This window comes from Suricata suricatta, chromosome 6 (genome assembly GCF_006229205.1).
Source record: "Suricata suricatta isolate VVHF042 chromosome 6, meerkat_22Aug2017_6uvM2_HiC, whole genome shotgun sequence".
In the NCBI taxonomy this organism is placed as follows: Eukaryota; Metazoa; Chordata; class Mammalia; order Carnivora; family Herpestidae; genus Suricata; species Suricata suricatta.
This window is the reverse complement of record NC_043705.1, coordinates 84,868,214-84,887,034: the sequence shown is the minus strand read 5'-3', so window position 1 is coordinate 84,887,034 and position 18,821 is coordinate 84,868,214. Positions and strand designations below refer to the sequence as shown.

The window sequence follows — 18,821 nt, the reverse complement described above, 5'->3', positions numbered from 1 at the left end:
GCTAAAGAAAACATCCCAAAAGCTGCTACTTTAGACTTCTCTTTCTGGCCATAACTATTCAGTTACTATACAGCAAGAGAAATCTGGATTAGTTCTAAAGAAAACTTCCTCTGGAGGTCTTTAAAAATAGGAGAAAAAAATATCTCATATACTCAATCATCTGGAAGAATGTAAATAAAGCTCTAGCCTTATGAGAAAAGCTAGACCAGTGTACCTTTTAAAATGTATAAATTAATGCAAAAATCATATAGTAAGCTCTTACTACACAAGATAGCAGCACTTTGGAAGGAGCTTAAGTTTTTGAGTCAGGTAGGATTTGCCAGTTCTGACTATATGATTTTAACCAGTTACTTATAATTTCCCTTCAATTTCCTTATCTATTAAAAAGAAAGAATAACTATCTTATCAGCTATTGTGAGAGTTACAAAGTAAATCAAACACTTAGCACAGTGGCTGGTACATAATATTAGGTGTTCAACAAAGCGCTATTATTGTTATTGCTGTCTCAGACACATTTTATTAGATGTTGAGGATATAAACATGAATTAAGGCAAGTATCTGCCTTCAAAATTCACAGTCTACCCAGGGAGACAGAAATGTTAAAAAAGAAAAAAAATTACTGCAATACAGTGGGATGGGATGCAATACAGTCACAGAGGAATGTCCACATGATAGGATTCCAAAAGGAGCAAGTGATCAGCTCTGCTCTACTGGATTAGGGAAGGTAGCCTTGAAATTTAGGGTCTAAAATCTGTATTTCAAAGATAAACATTTCTGCCTAATGACTAACTGCTTTAATGTATTGTTGCTAATACCTTTCTTTTCAGGGGGCATCACTTCTACCCTACCACCAGATTATACTCTCTTAGTTAAGCTGCAACTTATAACCCAAGGAAGTCACTTATATTGCCCAATATTTTGCAACTCAACTTCTGTACCATTACATCACAAAATAGCTCACTGCTTCCCAAAAGTACTAAACATCAAACTGCAAATTTAAAGAAAACAAAATGTGGAAACGGAATGGGTGGTAGGATTTTTTAAGGGTAATTTAAAAAGATACAGAGGCCACCTGCACTGACATAAATTGGGAATAAGAAAAATAGATTCAGACATCAAAGCAATGAAGTGACTGGAAAGTCAAAGAAACTCAGGGTAGAGAGGAACAGGTCTCTTTATTCAGTCCAAGCAATGGTATGTTAAACAAGAGCTCTCAGAACACAGCATACCCACTTACTTGTCAATGCCTAGGGAAGTTTGGGCTGTTGTCTCGCTGTCATTCTTGTTCTTGCTGTTGGCCTCTTTTTGTCTCCGAGTCAACACTTCCAACAAAAAAAGAAGGAGGGGAGGGACGGGGAGGGACAGAGAGAGACAGAGGAAGGGAGGGAGGGAGGGAAAGAAAGAAAGAAAACTGTTAGTTGGCAGTCAACTCTGAATATAAAAGACAAAATGTATGGGAAGAAGCAAAGTTTACAATCAGATTCCACTGGGAGAAGTGCATGTGTCTGCAAAACCTCTGCCTTTCTAGCAAAGCGAGTAACACCTATTATGTATGGACTGAATCTGCAAGCCACAAGATATTCCTGTATTTGCTAATGAGATTGATTTATCCCCTATTTGCCATGAGATCCAAAGATCTAGTCTAGGGATGCCTGCGTGGCTCAGTCAGTTAAGCGTCCAACTCTTGATTTCAGTTCTGGTCACGATCTCAGGGTCATGAGATAGAATCCTGTGGCAGGGCTATACACTGGGTGTGGAGCCTGCCGAAGATTTTCTCTTTCTCTCTCTCTCCCTCCCTCTCTAAAATGAATGAATGAATGAATGAATGAACGAATCATAACAACAAATACAAATCCAGCCAACACAAGGAAAGAGTTTTGTGTAGTACCCCAGCTAGCAGCACTCAAGGGAGGGATGTATACTTTCCCAACCAAAATTTTGTCTGATGTGACACACACTCCAATGAGGTATTTACGAAACACAGTAATGATAACTACATCTGAGTACACACATTAGCTCCAATCCTTAGTCTAGAAAGTGCTCCAATTACAAGTGAGGAAACTCACAATGGTTAACACAACCAGTTTTTCCCACTACACTAGGACCACCTCCCAGTTCCAGTGGGTACAGATAGCTTTAGCCCAGGTGGCATACAAATAATACTTTGTCTCAAACCCAAAGCATCTGTTTATAAAATCACACTCTCTTAAAAGATCTTGGAGATTACCCATTTTGCAGTCTTCATCCCTTGCCAACAAGAAAAACTGTAACCATCTCACTTCAAATTTTGCCTTCTTCCCTCTGGAATTGAAATCCCCATGTCAGAGAATTTAGGAAGGTTAGCAGTTCACAAAATTATTTAGGTTGTAAAGCACTGATCTAGTCCAGGAGTCAGCAAACTTCTTCTCTAAAGGCCAAACAGTAAATACTTTAGGCTTGGCAGGCCATATGGTCTCTGTCACATGATTCAACTTTGCACGGTACACGAAGGCAGCCATCAACAACCCATAAATAACTGAGTGTGGTATGCTTCAGTAAAACCTTATTTACAAAAACAGATGTGGGGCTAGATTTGGCCCCTGGTGGCCATAGTTTGTCTACCCTTCTAGTCCAACCTTCTACTCATAAAAAATGCCTTCTATATGCAAGCATCCCTAACAAATAATCACACTATCTCAATTTGATTATATCCATTCCCTGAGGAGAACTCACTTCCTCCTAGGGAAACTCGTTCTACCGCTACACAATAATCTGGCTCAATTTGTATTTACTGGGGGCTCTATGAATAAATCTACCCCTTTTTCTGTAAGTCAATTCTCTGGACATTTAACAAGCTACATTACAATTTTGGATTTACTCTGTTGTCTGTCCACTGAAATGTAACTTCCTTCAAAGCAGGGACTATACCTAGTCATTAATCTAATTTCTAATGACTGCAAAAAATTTTGATTGCATAGGTTCGCTCTAATCCTTATAACAATCTTCCAGATTGGTATTATTATTCTGTCCTACTTTAAAGGAATGGAAACAAACTCAGAGGAACTGACTTTGCCAAGCTATCACACGGCTAAGTGGCAGAACCCAGGAGAGACCTAGATCAGTCTGGTTCTTATACCCAAGTTTTATATTCCTAATTAACCTCCTTTATATACATCCCAATTTGTCAGGCTATCTTAATATGTGTGGCACCCCAAAATGGACCCAATACTCAACAAGCAGTCTCACCAGTAGAGAGATCACAAGAACCACAAACTAACCCACTTAGACTCATACTCTACTAATTCAGCCAAAGCTGTATTTGCTTTTTTGACAATCTTAAATTAAGCTTAAATTGAGCTTAAAGGCAATTAAGATCCATCCCCTACCCTCCCAAATCATCTTCAAATAAAATATTATCAAGACAAGTCTCCTAATTCTATATTTGGGTATTGGGTATAAAACAACTAAGCTGTTGGTTATTTCCTCCCCTTAAACACAGGACTTTATATTTATCTGTTTTTTACAGCGAACATTTTAGCCTATTGAGATCATCTGCAGTCTTAATTCTGTCATCTGATGTTATTAGCTCTCTTTTCCAGCTTTGTGTTATCTGCATATATAACAACTATGCTTTCTACATCTTCATCCAAGTTATAAATGATATGGCCAAGGACCGAAAACTGTGGCATTTTACTAAAGAAGCCTATCTTCTTCCTGGTCCAAATTTCCTTTAAATACTTAATCAAGTAGATATTTATTGAGAATCTTCAATGTACAAGTGATTTTCGAGAGACATAGGAAAGCATATGGTAGGGTCCTTGCTCTTAACAACTTTACAATTTACTAAAGAAGAGAGCACATACACTCAAATAACAATGATACAAGGTGTAAAAAGATATGCATAATAAAAGATCATATACACAAGCAACTATTAATAGTGTTTGTCTCTGGGGAGGATGTCAGGGACACTTGGGGAATGGAATTGGAGAGGGAGGTATATTTTGCACTATATACTTTTCTGTACTGTTGAATTAAAAATTAAAAAGGAAGAGAAAAAAAGACTGTAGAGAGGTCTTAGGTACAAGTTAGAATATACTATATACCTATTTCTAAGGTTCCTTCCAACCCATAGATTTTATAAGTAAGAAGAAAGTACTATAGGAAAAACATCCTGGACACAGTTATATAACCACTTTCAAATTCTATTCTATCAGCCATCCCACATTTCTCCATCTTATGTACAAGGACTTCATGAGAGATTTTATCAAGTGCCTTGCTGAAATCAATTCTCAAAAGGTTGGCACCTCACAGATTACAGAAACCGTTGAGGGTTGTTTTTTTTCTCTTTTTCTCTATTTGTCCCCCATCTTGACAACCAAGTATTTTTCCAAAAGAAATACTTGGAAAGCACTCCACAGGCAAGGCTGGAAAAAGAATTAATTGCTTCTAGCACTTTATATATATCTCTATTGTACTTAATGCCTTTCTGTTATTTGTTTATATGTCAGTCTTCCTTCTACACTATGTAGCTTTCTGAATTTAGAGATTCTGGGTTTTGTTTTGTTTCTTCAGCATCCTCAGTAGAGTCCAACATTGATTAGATGCTAATAAATATTTGCCAAATTAAATCATAGCAATGGATTTAAAAAAGCTCTTGTGTGGCGCCTGGATGGCTCAGTTGGTTAAGCGTCTGACTTTAGCTCAGGTCATAATCTCACGGTTTGTGGGTTCGAGCACCGTGTTGGGCTCTCTGCTGCCAGCTAGCTCAGAGCCTGGAGCCTGCTTCAGATTCTGTGTCTCCCTCTCTCTCTGACCCTCTCCTGCTCGCACTGTCTCTCAACTCAAAAATAAATAAAAATATTTTAAAAAATAAAAAATAAAAAATAAATTTAAAAAGCTCTTGTTTTATGAGGACCTTCTCTGTGCCAGGGACTTTATAAACATCATCTCTAATCCTTTACAACAATCCTGCAAGGTATATATGACTACCTGTATTTTACAGATGATGAAATATTAAAGCTTGATCAAGATCACAAAGCTAAAACAACAGCAAAGAAACATGGCACCAGAAATGCAATACAAGTTTAACTTTAAAGAACCATATGTTGGGGCTCCTGGCTAGCTCAGTCAGAGGTGTGTTTGACTCTTGATCTCAGGGTTGTAGGTTCAAGTCCCACGCTGGGTGTAGAGATTACTTAAATATAAAAAAATTAAATAAATAAAGATGCATATGTTGTTCTACAAGAGTAGGCTGCCTTTCCTGAGAAATAAGAGAAAAATGGATGGGAATATAAAAAGCTGTACGTGGCAAATGAGTGGAAAAGAATTTGAGGGAAGAGACTTGGCAGATGGCTGTAAACTATATGCTAATTTCATTATTTAATGTTATGATTAGAGTAAACTGGACTGACTCTGCAGCTACATTTTCTCTTAAAACCCTTACAAAGGAGCATGAAGGTAGATGTTACTCTAAAGGAGCCTCCTACTTTGGTTTCTAAGGGCTGAGATGGCCGTTTCAAATAGCTGTAGGAAGAAATTTCAGTATTAAACTTAAGTCGAAAAACCTAAGTACTGGTGATATAATAGCCAAAGATTTCAAAAGAGAACAATGGAGTCTGAGGACAGACAACTACCAGGGCTAGGTAACCAAAACAGAAAGGAGGGATATCACTGAGAGCTGAGAGAGCCACTTATAAACCTCTGACCATTAACTCAGGCCTTTACAGAACTCTGAATGAAAAACATTCTAAGGAGCTGTGCTTGGGACTTGGCTTGGCACTGTTAATATATAAAAGAAGCTGTAACACCCAGCAGAATAAAGTGCATTGACTTTAGAGTTGTCCAAGTTGGGATTCTACTAGCTGTATTGCCTTAGGCAAATTACTTAACCTGAGTTTCAGTAGACTTACCTACAAAAAGAGATAATAGCACCTATCCTCTGAGGTTTTGGTTAAGATCATATCAGATAATACAAATAATTTGGATTTAATTTAATCCAAATAAATTGTTGAGAGTCCAGCCCACAGAAAGCCAGCAGCAAACATTTGTTGCTATTATTATATGATTCCATTATTCATCCAGATTTATTTCTTAGCTTTATCCAAAGATTTAAGCCTACCCTTAGAATAAGTGCCTAACAGCTTATCCATAATTTAAAAAAATTTTTTTAATGTTTATTTATTTTTTGAGGGAGAGAGAATGTGAGCAGAGAAGGCGCAGAAAGAGAGTAAGACACAGACTCTGAAGCGTGCTCCAGGCTCCAAACTGTCAGCACAGAGCCTGACACAGGGCTCAAACTCACAAACTGTGATATCATGACCTGAGCCAAAGTTGGGCACTTAACAGACTGCACCACTCAGGTCCCTGCTTATCTATAATTTAAGTTAGGTCTTTTTTTTTTTAATTCATCTTTTGAGAGAGAGAGAGAGAGAGAGAGAGAGAGAGAGAACCGTGCGACCAAGGGAGTGAGAGAGAGAGGGAGGGAGAGGGAGCGAGACAGAATCTGAAGACAGACTCCAGGCTCTGAGCTAGTTATCAGCACAGAGCCCGACGCAGGGCTCAAACCCACAAAACGGCGAAATCATGACCTAAGCCGAAGCTGGACACTCAACCGAGTGAGCCACCCAGGCACCCCAATTTAAGTTAGGTCTTAATCTCTAGTTCTCATACTAATTTGTACAAACAGAATGGTAAAGTAAATAACCAAAGTACTATAGGACAGTTATCAATATTATAAAAACATTTGTTTCCACATTTATTTCCAAAACCCAAAGACAAGCAATCAACAATAAAAACATGGGGCCTAAAACTATAAATAATGAAGATGGCTCCTGCAGGAGAGTGGAAATTATACGTACAGAAAAGACAGATTTGGCAGAATGACAGTCTAGTCAGTCTGTCTCCCTCAAACTCAAAACCATCTCAGCAGAAAAAAACAGAACCACAGAATTGTGTATGATCTGCTAAGACCAACCATCCTCCAACCCAGTACTTCCTCAGTGGAAGGTACAAGCAGGGAAGGCTTGTTACACCTGAATGTTGCCTGTCTCAATATTGTCACCCTCTCCCAAAAGACTATTCCCAACAAAAAGGCATCATTAGAATTATCTACATTTTCTGATCTTGGGGCACCTGGGTGGCTCAGTCGGTTGAGTGACCGACTTCGGCTCAGGTTATGATCTTGCAGTTCGCGGGTTCGGGTCCGGCATCGGGCTCTGTGCTGACAGCTCAGAGCCTGGAGCTTGCTTCTGATTCTCTGTCACCTTCTCTCTTTGCCCCTCCCCCATTCGTGCTCTATCTCTCAATAATAAATACATGTAAGAAATTTTTTAAATAAATAAATCTTAATTAGAATTAAATCTAATTTAATTTTTTAAATGTTTTATTTATTTTTGAGAGAGAGAGAGAGACAGCTTGAGCAGAGAAAGGTCAGAGAGAGGAGGAGACACAGAATCCAAAGATAGGCTCCAGGCTCTGAGCCGTCAGCAGAGCCCGACGCGGGGCTCAAACCCAGGAACCATGAGATCATGACCTGAGCCAAAGTGTAACACTTGACTGAGCCACCCAGGAGCCCCAAATTAAATCTAATTTAAAATTCAGCTCATCAGTCCTATGAGGGGTGATAGCACAATCTAGTCCATTACAGTGTTCCTGCTGCCTCAAGGATGTTATCTTGTGAGTAGGTCTCTGGTGATGAATTCTTTCAGTGTTAGTATATCTGAAAAGTCTCTACATCATCTTTTAAATTTTTAATAACATTTTTAGTTTGGAATAATTTAGATTTGTAAAAGTGTTGGAAAGATAGTGTAGAGATTTCTTTATAATAATCACTCACTTCCTCCTAATGTGAACATCTTATATAACCATGCTACATTTGTCAGAGCTAAAACATTAACACTGGTACATAGCTATTAACTGAACTCTAGACTTGATTCAAATTTCACATTCTTCCACTATGACCTCTTTTTTAAATTCTAGGATCCAACCCAAGATCCTTTATTATATTTAGTAGCCCTCATTTTTAAAATATTTTGCTGGGTACAGAAATTTAGATTCTACTGGGTACAGATATTAACCTTTATCTTTCAATATTTTGAAAGATTTTGCCCTAATGTCTTCTTGATTGTGCTGTTCCCAATAAGAAATCTGATTAATTCTTACTTTTTCCATCTGCATGTAACATCTTTTTTCTCTGGACGGTTTTAAGGCTTTTTTCTTTATCTCTGGGGTTTTGGGTTGTTAATTCGTTTTAAGTAAACGCTATGCCCAACATGGGGCTAGAACTCATGACCCTGAGATCACGAGCTGCATGTTCTACAGACTCAGTCAGCCAGGCGCACCCCCACCCCCCACTTATCTCTAGTTTTAAGCAATTTGATTCTGATGTGCTTTTTTATTTGCCTGAGGGAGAGCGAGTACACAAGTGGGGGAGAGGCAGAGGGAAGGAGGGAGGGAGGGAAGGGCAGAGAGAGAAGGAGAGGGAGAGGGAGAGAGAATGAATCCCAAGCAGATCCACACTTAGCATGGAGCCTGATACAAGGCTTCATCCCACAGTTCTGATATCTCATGATAACAGATGCTCAACCAACTGAGCCACCTAGGTGCCCCAATTATGATGTACTTTTTTTTAATGTTTTATTTTATACGAGAGAGAGAGAGAGAGAGAGAGAGAGAGCGAGCGCGAGCGCACTTGCAGGCAGGGAGAGGCAGAGAGATAGGAAGGCACAGAATCCAAGCAGACTACAGGCTCCAAGCTGTCAGAACAGAGCCCGGACGCAGGGCTCGAACTCAAGAACCGCAAGATCATGACCTGAGCTTAAGTCAGACGCTTAATCGACAGAGCCACCCAGGTACCTCTGATATGCTTTTGAAAGTTTATGATATTTCTTCTTCCTGTGCTTCATAGAACTTATTGGTTCTACAGATTTATAGCTGTCATCAAGTTTGGAATTTTCTCAGCCATCATTTCTTCAAAATTTTTTTTTGTTGTTTGCCCCCTACAGCAACTGTTATTTACCTGTGTATTAGGCCACTTAAAATAGTCTGATGCACAACACTTTTAAATTTAATGGAGTCTAATGTATCTATTTTTGTCTTCTAATGCTTATACTTTTGGTTGTCATATCCAAAAATCCATTGCCAAGTCTAAGGTCATAAGATTTACCCCTAAGAGAGTTTTAGTGCTTACGTTTAGATCTTTGATATATATATTTTTTTGTATACAGTGTGAAGTAAGGGTCAAACTTTTTCTTTTCCATGTGGATATTTAGTTGTCTTAGTACAACTTGTTGAACAGACTATTTCCCCCCTATTGAATTACCCTGATAGTCTCGTCAAAACCTGGTTAGCTATAAATGTATGGTTTTAATTATGGACTCTCAATCCTATTCCATTTATCTATACAGATCTATCCTTATGCCAGTGTCTTACTGTCTCAATTGGTAAGTTGTATAATTAGTAAGTATGAACCCTCAACTTGGTTATTTTTCAAGGCGGTTTTGGCTATTCTGGATCCCTTGTATTTCCCAATCTCAAAAAAAAGAAGTCATTAACCCAGTTGCTTAGGACAAAACCTTAGTGTCACCTGAGTTCTCTCTTTCCCTCATATTCCAACAAATACTGTAGGATCAACCTTCAACATACATCCCAAATTTGGCAAATTCCTTACCTTACACCTATCACTATGATCTAAGTAAACATTAGACTCTGCCTGGAATACTGCAAAAGCCACCTGCTTATTAGTCTGTTCACATCTACTTTTGCCCCTGGCCTTTTACAGACTTTTTTTCACACAGTAGCCAGAGTTGGATTATATCACTCCCTTGCTCTCAACCGTTCCATGGCATTTCATCATATTTAGAATGAAGCGCAAAACCCCAGATGATCTGGTCACTGATCTAATCTCTCCTCTTTTTTCCCCTATTCTTTATCCCACTATACTCACTGTGGCTTCCCTGATGCCATAAGATACATGCCAAACACACTCTTGTTTTAAGGCACTTTTCGTTATTCCCTTTAACTGGAATGACTCTATTCAAATATCACCTCAAGAAGTCTTTCTTGATCTTTTTTCATTTAAGAGCTCCCCATGGACTCCTACCACCTTCCCTGCCCTGGTCATTCTCTATCTCCTCCTGGTTCTCGCTTTATTTTTCTTGAGCTTTATTTATTATCTATTCTCTCCATGAGAATGTAAGCTTCATGAGATCACAGACTTTCTTTTCTGTTCAGTATTGTATTCTCAGCTTGTATAACACTACCTGGATATACCAGGTGCTATATAAATTATCAACTGAGGTTGTCAGTAAAGGAACATAAATAATATAGTATAAACAATACTTCTGAATTCCTCAGGGGGACTCTCTAAGTTGAGCATCCTACAGTGGGCTTAGCCAGAAACCTAAATCAAAGTTGCCTTCTCTCATCCTGATCTCTGGTCACAAAAAAGCTTGACTGATTCCCTCATTAAGATTCCCAAATCTGTCCATTTCCACTGACTCTCCTTCTGTTTCTTGCCTCAATCTCTCCAATTTATCTTACACACTGCTCTAAGAATAACTCAGGCCCAGCACTACCAGTGGCAGTACCCAGGAAGATGGCCCCAATTTCTACACTCAAATAAAACTCTATGTGCATATCTATCATAGCGCACTTTTCACACAATACTCTAATTACTGCTTTACCTACTTATCTCCCCCAGCAGACTGTCTCTTAATCACTTCAATATTCCACATTCCTGGCATAAAATTGACACTCAATATAAACGTATATTTAATGAATCAATTTGACAAGGTAGTTTCTTATTCACAATTTTGCCAGAGTATTTTCTTGGCTTTAAGAACAACCAAATATGTTTACAACTTAGGTGAAAAGGTTTCTTAGGCCTGACCTAAAGTAACACTTGAAGCAGAAAAGCCCTATCTATCTCAGTCCATTTATCTACCTCAGTCCATTCAATAAATTATTGTTGTTTTCTTAGTTGCTAGACTTGATAATTTTATTCTACTACAGACAGCCTATCACTCAAAAACCCTAATGATTATATTGACATTCCTAAGTATAAAAAAAACCCTAAAACAGACAGGCATCACTGAATCCTATTTACAGATGAGCAAAATACTCAGAGACCTCAATTCTGTAAATACCTGGGCTTGGATATGATTCCAAGTCTGTTAGACTCCAAAACCAGTACCACAATACCAAACTGTCTTCTTTGCTTCAGAGAAGCCACAGTGTCCCCCTGTCCCTATTCAAGTTGTAGCAATGTCCTTTCCAGTTCAGAAATAAGCTTGCTTTCTCAAGAAGTGCACTTAATGTTGAGCTCTTGACCCTAACCTTCAATGCTGCTATAGTTAGCCCCTGAAGTGTTAGCACAGCTTGCTCAATACCTATATATACAAAGACAAAAGTACTCATATAAAATATTCTTAGCAGTGACACCCCCACCCTAAAGCTAAAGGCAAGAGTAAATACTGAGAAAAATCCATACACCACACAATTCCTACTTAAGATACAGAAATAAAGGGTCTATCACCACTATATTTTTCTAAGCAAAATTCCTGAATAACTTAGAGGTCTTGGAAAAAACAGTCACTTGTCTAGTTCCTACTAGTACTTGTGTATAATATTTATAGTTCAATTTTTTCTTTAACAGCTAGAATTTTTATTTAAGCAATTTGATAATATATATCTAGAATTGTAAACTATTTCATATCTACTGACCCATGAATTATACTTCGGGAATCTCTTTTGAAGAAATCATCTGAATTTAAATAAGATCACAAAACAAAGATATTTTACCAAAGCGTTATTAATAACAATGAAAAATTTAAACAACCTAACATTCAAACACAAGGTGAAATACTATGCAGAAATTTTTTTTAAAAAGATGGAAGGGAAATATACAAAAACATCAAAAGTAATAACGGGAAGAGGAGTAATTATTTTTCTATGTTGCCATTATTTTTTCAGTCAGCATATGTACCACTTTATAACTTAAAAAACTGTTTAGAGCACCGCATCGGGCTCTGAGCTAGCCATGATGACAGCTAGCTCAGAGCCTGGAGCCTGTCTTCAGATTCTGTGTCTCACTCTCTCTGACTCTCCCCTACTCATGCTGTCTCTCTCTCTGTGTCTCTCTAAAAAAAAAAGAAAAAAAAAAAAAAAGAAAAGAATCAGAAAAACTGTTTATATATTAGGAGACACCCTTGATGAAACAATAAATAGGCAATGATCATCAATGACCATCAGTTGAAAGCTAGCTTTCTAATGAATGGATTAGGCTGATCCTATTGATCAACTGCACTATCATAAAAGTAAGATAAGCAGATAGTATGTGCCTCCCAAACTGATGCAATGTGAACTATACAATACCACTTATAAAGCACTCTTTAAAAAAAAAAAAAAAACCCAAACTGAATCTGATCGAACCTCAAATCTAACTAGAAGTTTCCAGAAATTACTGTCTAGAACAGAATAACGTATTAAAGATAAAACATGGAGGAGTGCCTGAGTGGCTCAGACAGTTGGGCATCTGACTTCAGCTCAGGTCATGATCTGGTGGTTCATGGGTTCAGGCCTACATCAGGCTCTCTGCTGTCATCGCAGAGCCCACTTCAGATCCTCTGTCCCCTTCTCCTTTGGCCCCTCCCTCACTCAAGTTTGCTCTCTCTCAAAAATAAACATTAAAACAAAAGTAAAAATACATAAAAATAAATACATAAATACAAATACAAATATGTTAAAAGTAAATGAATGGAAAAAGATATACTAGGCAAACAGCAGACATAAAAGAACTGAAATGGCTAAAACTATGTTTAATTGTCCTATGAGATAAAATATACTTCAAGAAAAATATTAACAGAGATAAATTTGGAAACTATAAAACATACTTAGAAGTTGACTGCAAAATTTATTCAGAAATGCAAGACTATAATGTTCAGCAATCTTAAAAAAGAACAAAGGGATTTTCTGCTACCTGACTTCAAGACTTACTACGAAGCTACTGTAATTAAGATATTTACATCAATGGCATAAAGATTAAAAGATCGAGGAACTATAACAGAGAATCATGACCTCTATATAGTCATCTAATTTTTCTGCAAAGGCACTGAAGTAATCCATTAAGAAAGAGAAGATTTTTCCATAAATGGTGCTGGAATAACTAGATATCCATATGGAAGAAATAAACCTCAATCCTTACCTCACACCTTCCACAAAAATCAATTGAAGATGCATCATAAACCTAAATAGAAAACATTAACTATAAAAGAAAAAAATTAATAAACTTCATCTTAAAAATTCTGCTTATCAAGACACCATTAGGAAAACAGGCAAGACACAGACTACAAGAAATTATCTGTACAACATATATTTGACAAACGACTAATATTTGGGACATACAGAGAACTCCTGTCTTTAGTAATAAAAAGTCAAGCAATCCAATTTACTAAGCTTAGTGATTTTGACAAAGTTACTTACATCTCTTTGGGGATGACAGAATATAATTTTAAGGTTGCTGCAAAGATCAGATGAGATAACAGTAAATATAAATACATAGGTGCATAGTGCCTCACACAAAACAATAATAATAGGAGTCACTGCTATAAAAACTAGGAATGTTATAGACCCATGAACTTCAACATTTTTTTTCCTAAACAAGAGAATCCTGTTTTTAAGTAAAATCTCATTTGAAACCCAATATATAAAAATCCAAAAAGCAGAGCTCTGGATGAGGTGGGTGGTAAAGGTAGACTGTTATACCAACACTAGTCCTGGCTGCCATACCCTTTTCACACCTCCACAGAACCCTAGTGATCTATAGAACACATTCTGAAAAACCAATGCTGTAGAAAAGGGATAAGCAAATTATGGGCTGACCACCTATTTTTTTAAATAAACTTATTGGAACACAGCCATCTAATTCATTTACGTATTGTCTATGGTTTCTTTTGTGCTACGATATGAGAGCACAGTTGTATAGCTGTGATAGAGATCTGAGAAGTTGTGACAGATAATATGGCCTGAATAGCCATATTTACTATCTGTCCCTTTAAGAAGTTTCTCAACTTTGGCTTTAAAAGAGTACATTTTCAGAGGACCTACCTGCATATTACTGTTAACATGCTGTGGAGGGAATAAAAATGACTATGATGGAGTTACTGTGAATAAAAATACTAAGCTTATGAGTATAAATCCTGAGTGTTTAAGTCTTAAAAAGGAACATTTTGAGGATGTGAATCTTCCATAAATTAAGAAACCCTGAGATATTAGCATTAAAAACTTTCTACAGGGGCGCCTGGGTGGATCAGTCAGTTGAGCAACCTACTTTTGAGATCAGCTCAGGTTGTGATCTCACAGTGTTGGGATTGAGCTTCATGTCAGGCTCTGAGCTGAGTGTGGGGCCTGCTTGGGCTTCTCTCTCTTCCTCTCTCTCTCTGTCCCTCTACTGTTTGTATGCTCTCTCTCAAAATAAACATTTAAGAAAAAAAAACCTCCCTACAATGTGCAAACCTTGTTAAATTCTAATTTCAAATAATCAGGAAGCGAAAAGAGATTTGAACTTACCAAATATTTGATGATATTAATTTTTTAGGTATAATAGTATAATGGTTAGATTTGTGGTTTTTTATGTTTATTTATTTATTTATTTTGAAAAAAAGAGAGAGAGAGTGTGCATATGTGTACAAGAGGGGCAGAAAGAGAGAGGGAGAGAGAGAATTCCAAGCAGGCTCCGTGTCATCAGTGCAAAGCCCGACCTGGGCTCGATCCTACCAGCAATAAGATCATGACCTAAGACTATATCAAGACCTGGACACTCAACCAAATGAGCTACCCAGGTATTCTAGTTTTTGTTTTATTTTTCAAGGATAACTAGTATTATAATGAAATGATATCTGGGATCTGATTTGAAATAATCTGAGAAGAGGAGGTTATGGATGGAATATAGATAAAACAGCAGTGACCATGAGCTGATGAACTAGTGGCATACTGGGGTTCAAAGTATTACTATTCTCTCAGTTTTTATGTTTGAATGTTATGTTTGTATTTAAAACAAACACAAGAAATCCTTTTGCAAGAAAATAATCAAAATTAAACTGGCTGTTGTCTTCTGAAGAAACTGCTATGAAAGGTAGCACAGATATAAAGAACCTAGGGAAAAAACTCAAGAGCCTTCTCTCTAAAGAATCATTAATGGGAGGGGGTCCCTGGGTGTCTCAGTTGGTTAAGTGTCCAACTTCAGCTCAGGTCATGATCTCATGGTTCACGAGTTCAAGCCCCACACTGAGCTCTGCTGTCAGTGCAGAGACTGCTTCAGGTCCTCTATCTCCCTTTCTCTCTGCCTCTCCTCCACTTGCATGCAACCTCTCTCTCAAAAATAAATAAACCTTTTAAAAAAATCCACAAGAATCATTAATGGCAAGTATAGCCAGTGGTTACATCTTGTTATCAGAGCCTAAATTAAGGTAACACTAAATGAGTTTCATATAGAGAAAAAAACTCTGAACTTCTCTGAATTTTACTAGTGGCTGCTTTATCAAGGTTCCAGTAGAAGTGAAATGAGTAACAAGAAGCATAAGAGAAACATACAAGCCTTTTAAAATGTTTATAATATGTACAAAAGAATATATATTCAAACCAATCATCCAACTTAAAAACTACACTAGTCTCAAAATTGATTATCTGTGTGCTTCTTCCTGATCCCATTGTCTGCCTCCACCTATCTCCACCAAGAAGCCTTTATTGTCAAAATTACATAATTAGTTTGTTATTATGCAAACACAGTTTTACCATAAATTCTTAAAACAACATATTGACTATCATGTTAAATTTAGTATTCTGAAAAAAATTTTTATAATGTTTTTAAAGTTTATTTATTTTGAAAGAGAGAGAGAGACAGCACAAGTGGTGGAGGTACAGAGAGTGAGGGAGACAGAGAATCCCAAGCAGACTCTGCACTGTCAGCTTGGAGACCAATGTGGGGCTCAAATTCACGAAACCATGAGATCATGACCTAAGATGAAACCAAGAGCCAACACTTAACCAACTGAGCCACCCAGGTGCTCCTGTTCTTGTTTTTGTTTTCGTTTTTTTTAATCTGAACACTCCTGGATGATTCTTTGGAGTATGGGTTTTTTTTTTTTAGTTTATTTATTTATTTATTTAGAGAGAGAGAGGACGGAGGGGGAAAGCGAGAATCCCAAGCAGGCTCTGCACTGCCAGCACAGAGCCAGATGTGGGGCTTGAACCCACAAACTGTGAGATCATGACCTGACCCGAAATCAAGAGTGGGAAGCTTAGCTGACTAGGCCATCCAGGTGCCCCTGAAGTATGAGTTTTTTAATTTAAGCCGATTGTGTATGCCAGCTCCTACCACTTTCTAGGAATGTGATACTGGGCAAATTATTTTCCTGTGAAGCCTCAGTTTCCTCTTCTGTAAAAGTGGAATCATATCTGCTTCAAAAGCTTGTTGTAAGAATTTTAACAGAATATACAAAAAGCACAGTTCTGGGTATAAAACAGGTACTCATAAATGGTAGCTCTTATTGATTCATACTAGGTATGATTTGTAAAGACCTGGCAAATTAAATCCTTTTACTTAATGGAAAAATATTATCTTGCTATCAAGTGTTTCCTTTATATTATGCCCTTAGACTCCTTAGTAATAAGTCAGTCTATGAATGGACAATTTCCACAGCCACCACCAGAAATAATTCTGATAATTCATTTGATCTTTTCATTTTGCACACACGCTTTTACAGAGGTGACTTATGTCATATCAACTCTGTTCACTAGGAAATAGTCTGAATCCATCAAGCTGCTTCTCCCAGGTAATTTAAAAGCTGACAAGGTCAATTCCTATGAGATCAGATGTCATGTTTGCATTCAGGGATGAAGGATTTTAGTACTCTGCCCTCCTAAAACTGACTGAGGCTACCATGGTCTCCTCAAACTTTCCCGTGATTGTATATTCCTGTCTCCACACATAGGAAGGGAGAAAGAACCTGTAGCAATAAAGAATGCTAGCTCTGGAGTCAGGTCGACCTGGGCTTGGGCTTCAGCTCTACCACTTACTATCTGATGCTGGCCTCTCTGAGGCCAGTCTCCTCATGAGTAAAACAACGATAACAGTAACATTTCTCTTCCAAGGGAATTTAAAGTCCTGCCTGTGGTTCTAGGATAGTTCTAATGGAGATGACTGATCTAATATTAATTCCTTGAACTTTCTTCTTTCTCAAAATGCTCTAAATGCCCAAATTAAAAAGTGTGACTAGATCATGAGGTGAGAGACCTTCTCTAAAGTCGGTTTTAGCTGATAATATTCCTTCAACACATAATACGTTGGGTATTAACTCAGGTGTTAATAAGAGCTATTTTATTTTTCAAGGAAAGAATAAGCACATCTGGCAGAAGAAAACTGCTAAAAGAAATCCTGAGGTCTGCCTCTTTAGCAGCAAGGCACAAAGAGTAGGGTAGCTGAAGTAAAGACAAAGTCAGTGTTAAGAAGAATAAGATGAGACGAATGAAGGCACTGAGGACTCAAGCAGACAGAGACTGCAGTCAGATTCCCACTTCACATGCCAAACCATATATCAACTTTATTAATGCATCACAGCAGAGCTGATATGATGCAATGTTTCCACAGAAAGGATGAACAGAAGTTGTCAGAAGACATCCAAGATGAGAGAAGAGGGGAGATGAGAGGCATACTGCTGCTACATCATTAGTACAAGAGGAGAAGCGTTACATGCAGCGCACCCTAGAAGTCTAGGGCAGAGGTCGCTTAACCAACTGAGCCACCCAGGCACCTCTAGTCTAGGGCAGAGGTTGATACTGGTCTAAGAGTTCATCAGTAGCTATGTCAAGAGACATTCAAATAAGATGGTGGCCACTCAGAAAATGCCAAAGAGTTCTGGACTCAATTTATCAAAGAGGAAGCTACTTTAAATAGTATATCAGTGGGGCACCTGGGGTGGCTCAGTCAGTTGTGCGTCCGGCTTCAGCTCAGGTCATGATCTCACAGTTTGTGGGTTCGAGCCCCGCGACAGGTTCTGTGCTGACAGCTAGCTCAGAGGCTGGAGCCTGCTTCCAATTCTGTGTCTCCCTCTCTCTCTGATGCTCCCCTGATCGCGCTGTCTCTGTCTCTCAAAAATAAATAAATAAATAAATAAATAAATAAATAAATAAACAAACAAACAAAACAGTATACCATTTTGGGTATATGGCTCCTACTGACTCCAGTTCCAGGCCACCACCTTCTCCTAACTCTTAGCTTCTTCCGACCATCATCAATAGCAATAAATTCTTTATTCTTTCTCTTTAATGCCTACCCCCCTTAATTCTGCAAGGATTCCAATACTCTTTTCCCCCTATCAGTGCTACTTCTATTCACACCAATTAGGTCTTTCTACAGAATCAGCACTCTTCTTCAAGAAATAAAAGCTTTGACAGTGTTCACACCAAGGAAGTTGGTGTCTCAGGCTGCATAAATCTGGAAACCTGATGGATGGGGAGAAAAAACCTGGAAAGCACCTTCAAAGCAAAAGGCAAATCATTTATAAATAACTTCTATAAACTGATGAGAAAAATACTAAGAACCCAAAAGATGCTTGGGCAAAGTTCAGAAAACAATTCTTCAAAGAAGAATTTTAAATTTTAAGGGATTTAAAAAGAAGAAAAAAAATTAATTTTACTAATCAAAGAAACAAAGTACAGTGAAATGCTATTATTTACCTATCAAATACGACATGATCTGTAAATAATAATAATAATCATCATCATCATCATCTCAGTATTTGGGATAGTGTGGTAAAATGAATAGTCTAATATCCTACTGGAGAGAA

At 37.7% G+C, this 18,821-nt stretch overlaps 1 protein-coding gene across 7 annotated transcripts in view; it reads right to left on the bottom strand.

Moving 5' to 3' along the window:
• The window catches only part of UIMC1 (ubiquitin interaction motif containing 1), a 106,704-nt gene that overhangs the window by 4,654 nt on the left and 83,229 nt on the right, over positions 1-18,821 (bottom strand). For 5 of the 7 annotated variants that reach the window (XM_029942785.1, XM_029942788.1, XM_029942789.1 and 2 more), the window contains one exon: positions 1,238-1,322. In XM_029942785.1, coding sequence (XP_029798645.1) covers positions 1,238-1,322 — 85 coding nt within the window. Of the gene's footprint in view, positions 1-1,237; positions 1,323-13,458; positions 13,496-18,821 lie in introns of all 7 variants that reach the window. The other 2 variants (XM_029942791.1, XM_029942790.1) reach the window with 1 other exon arrangement.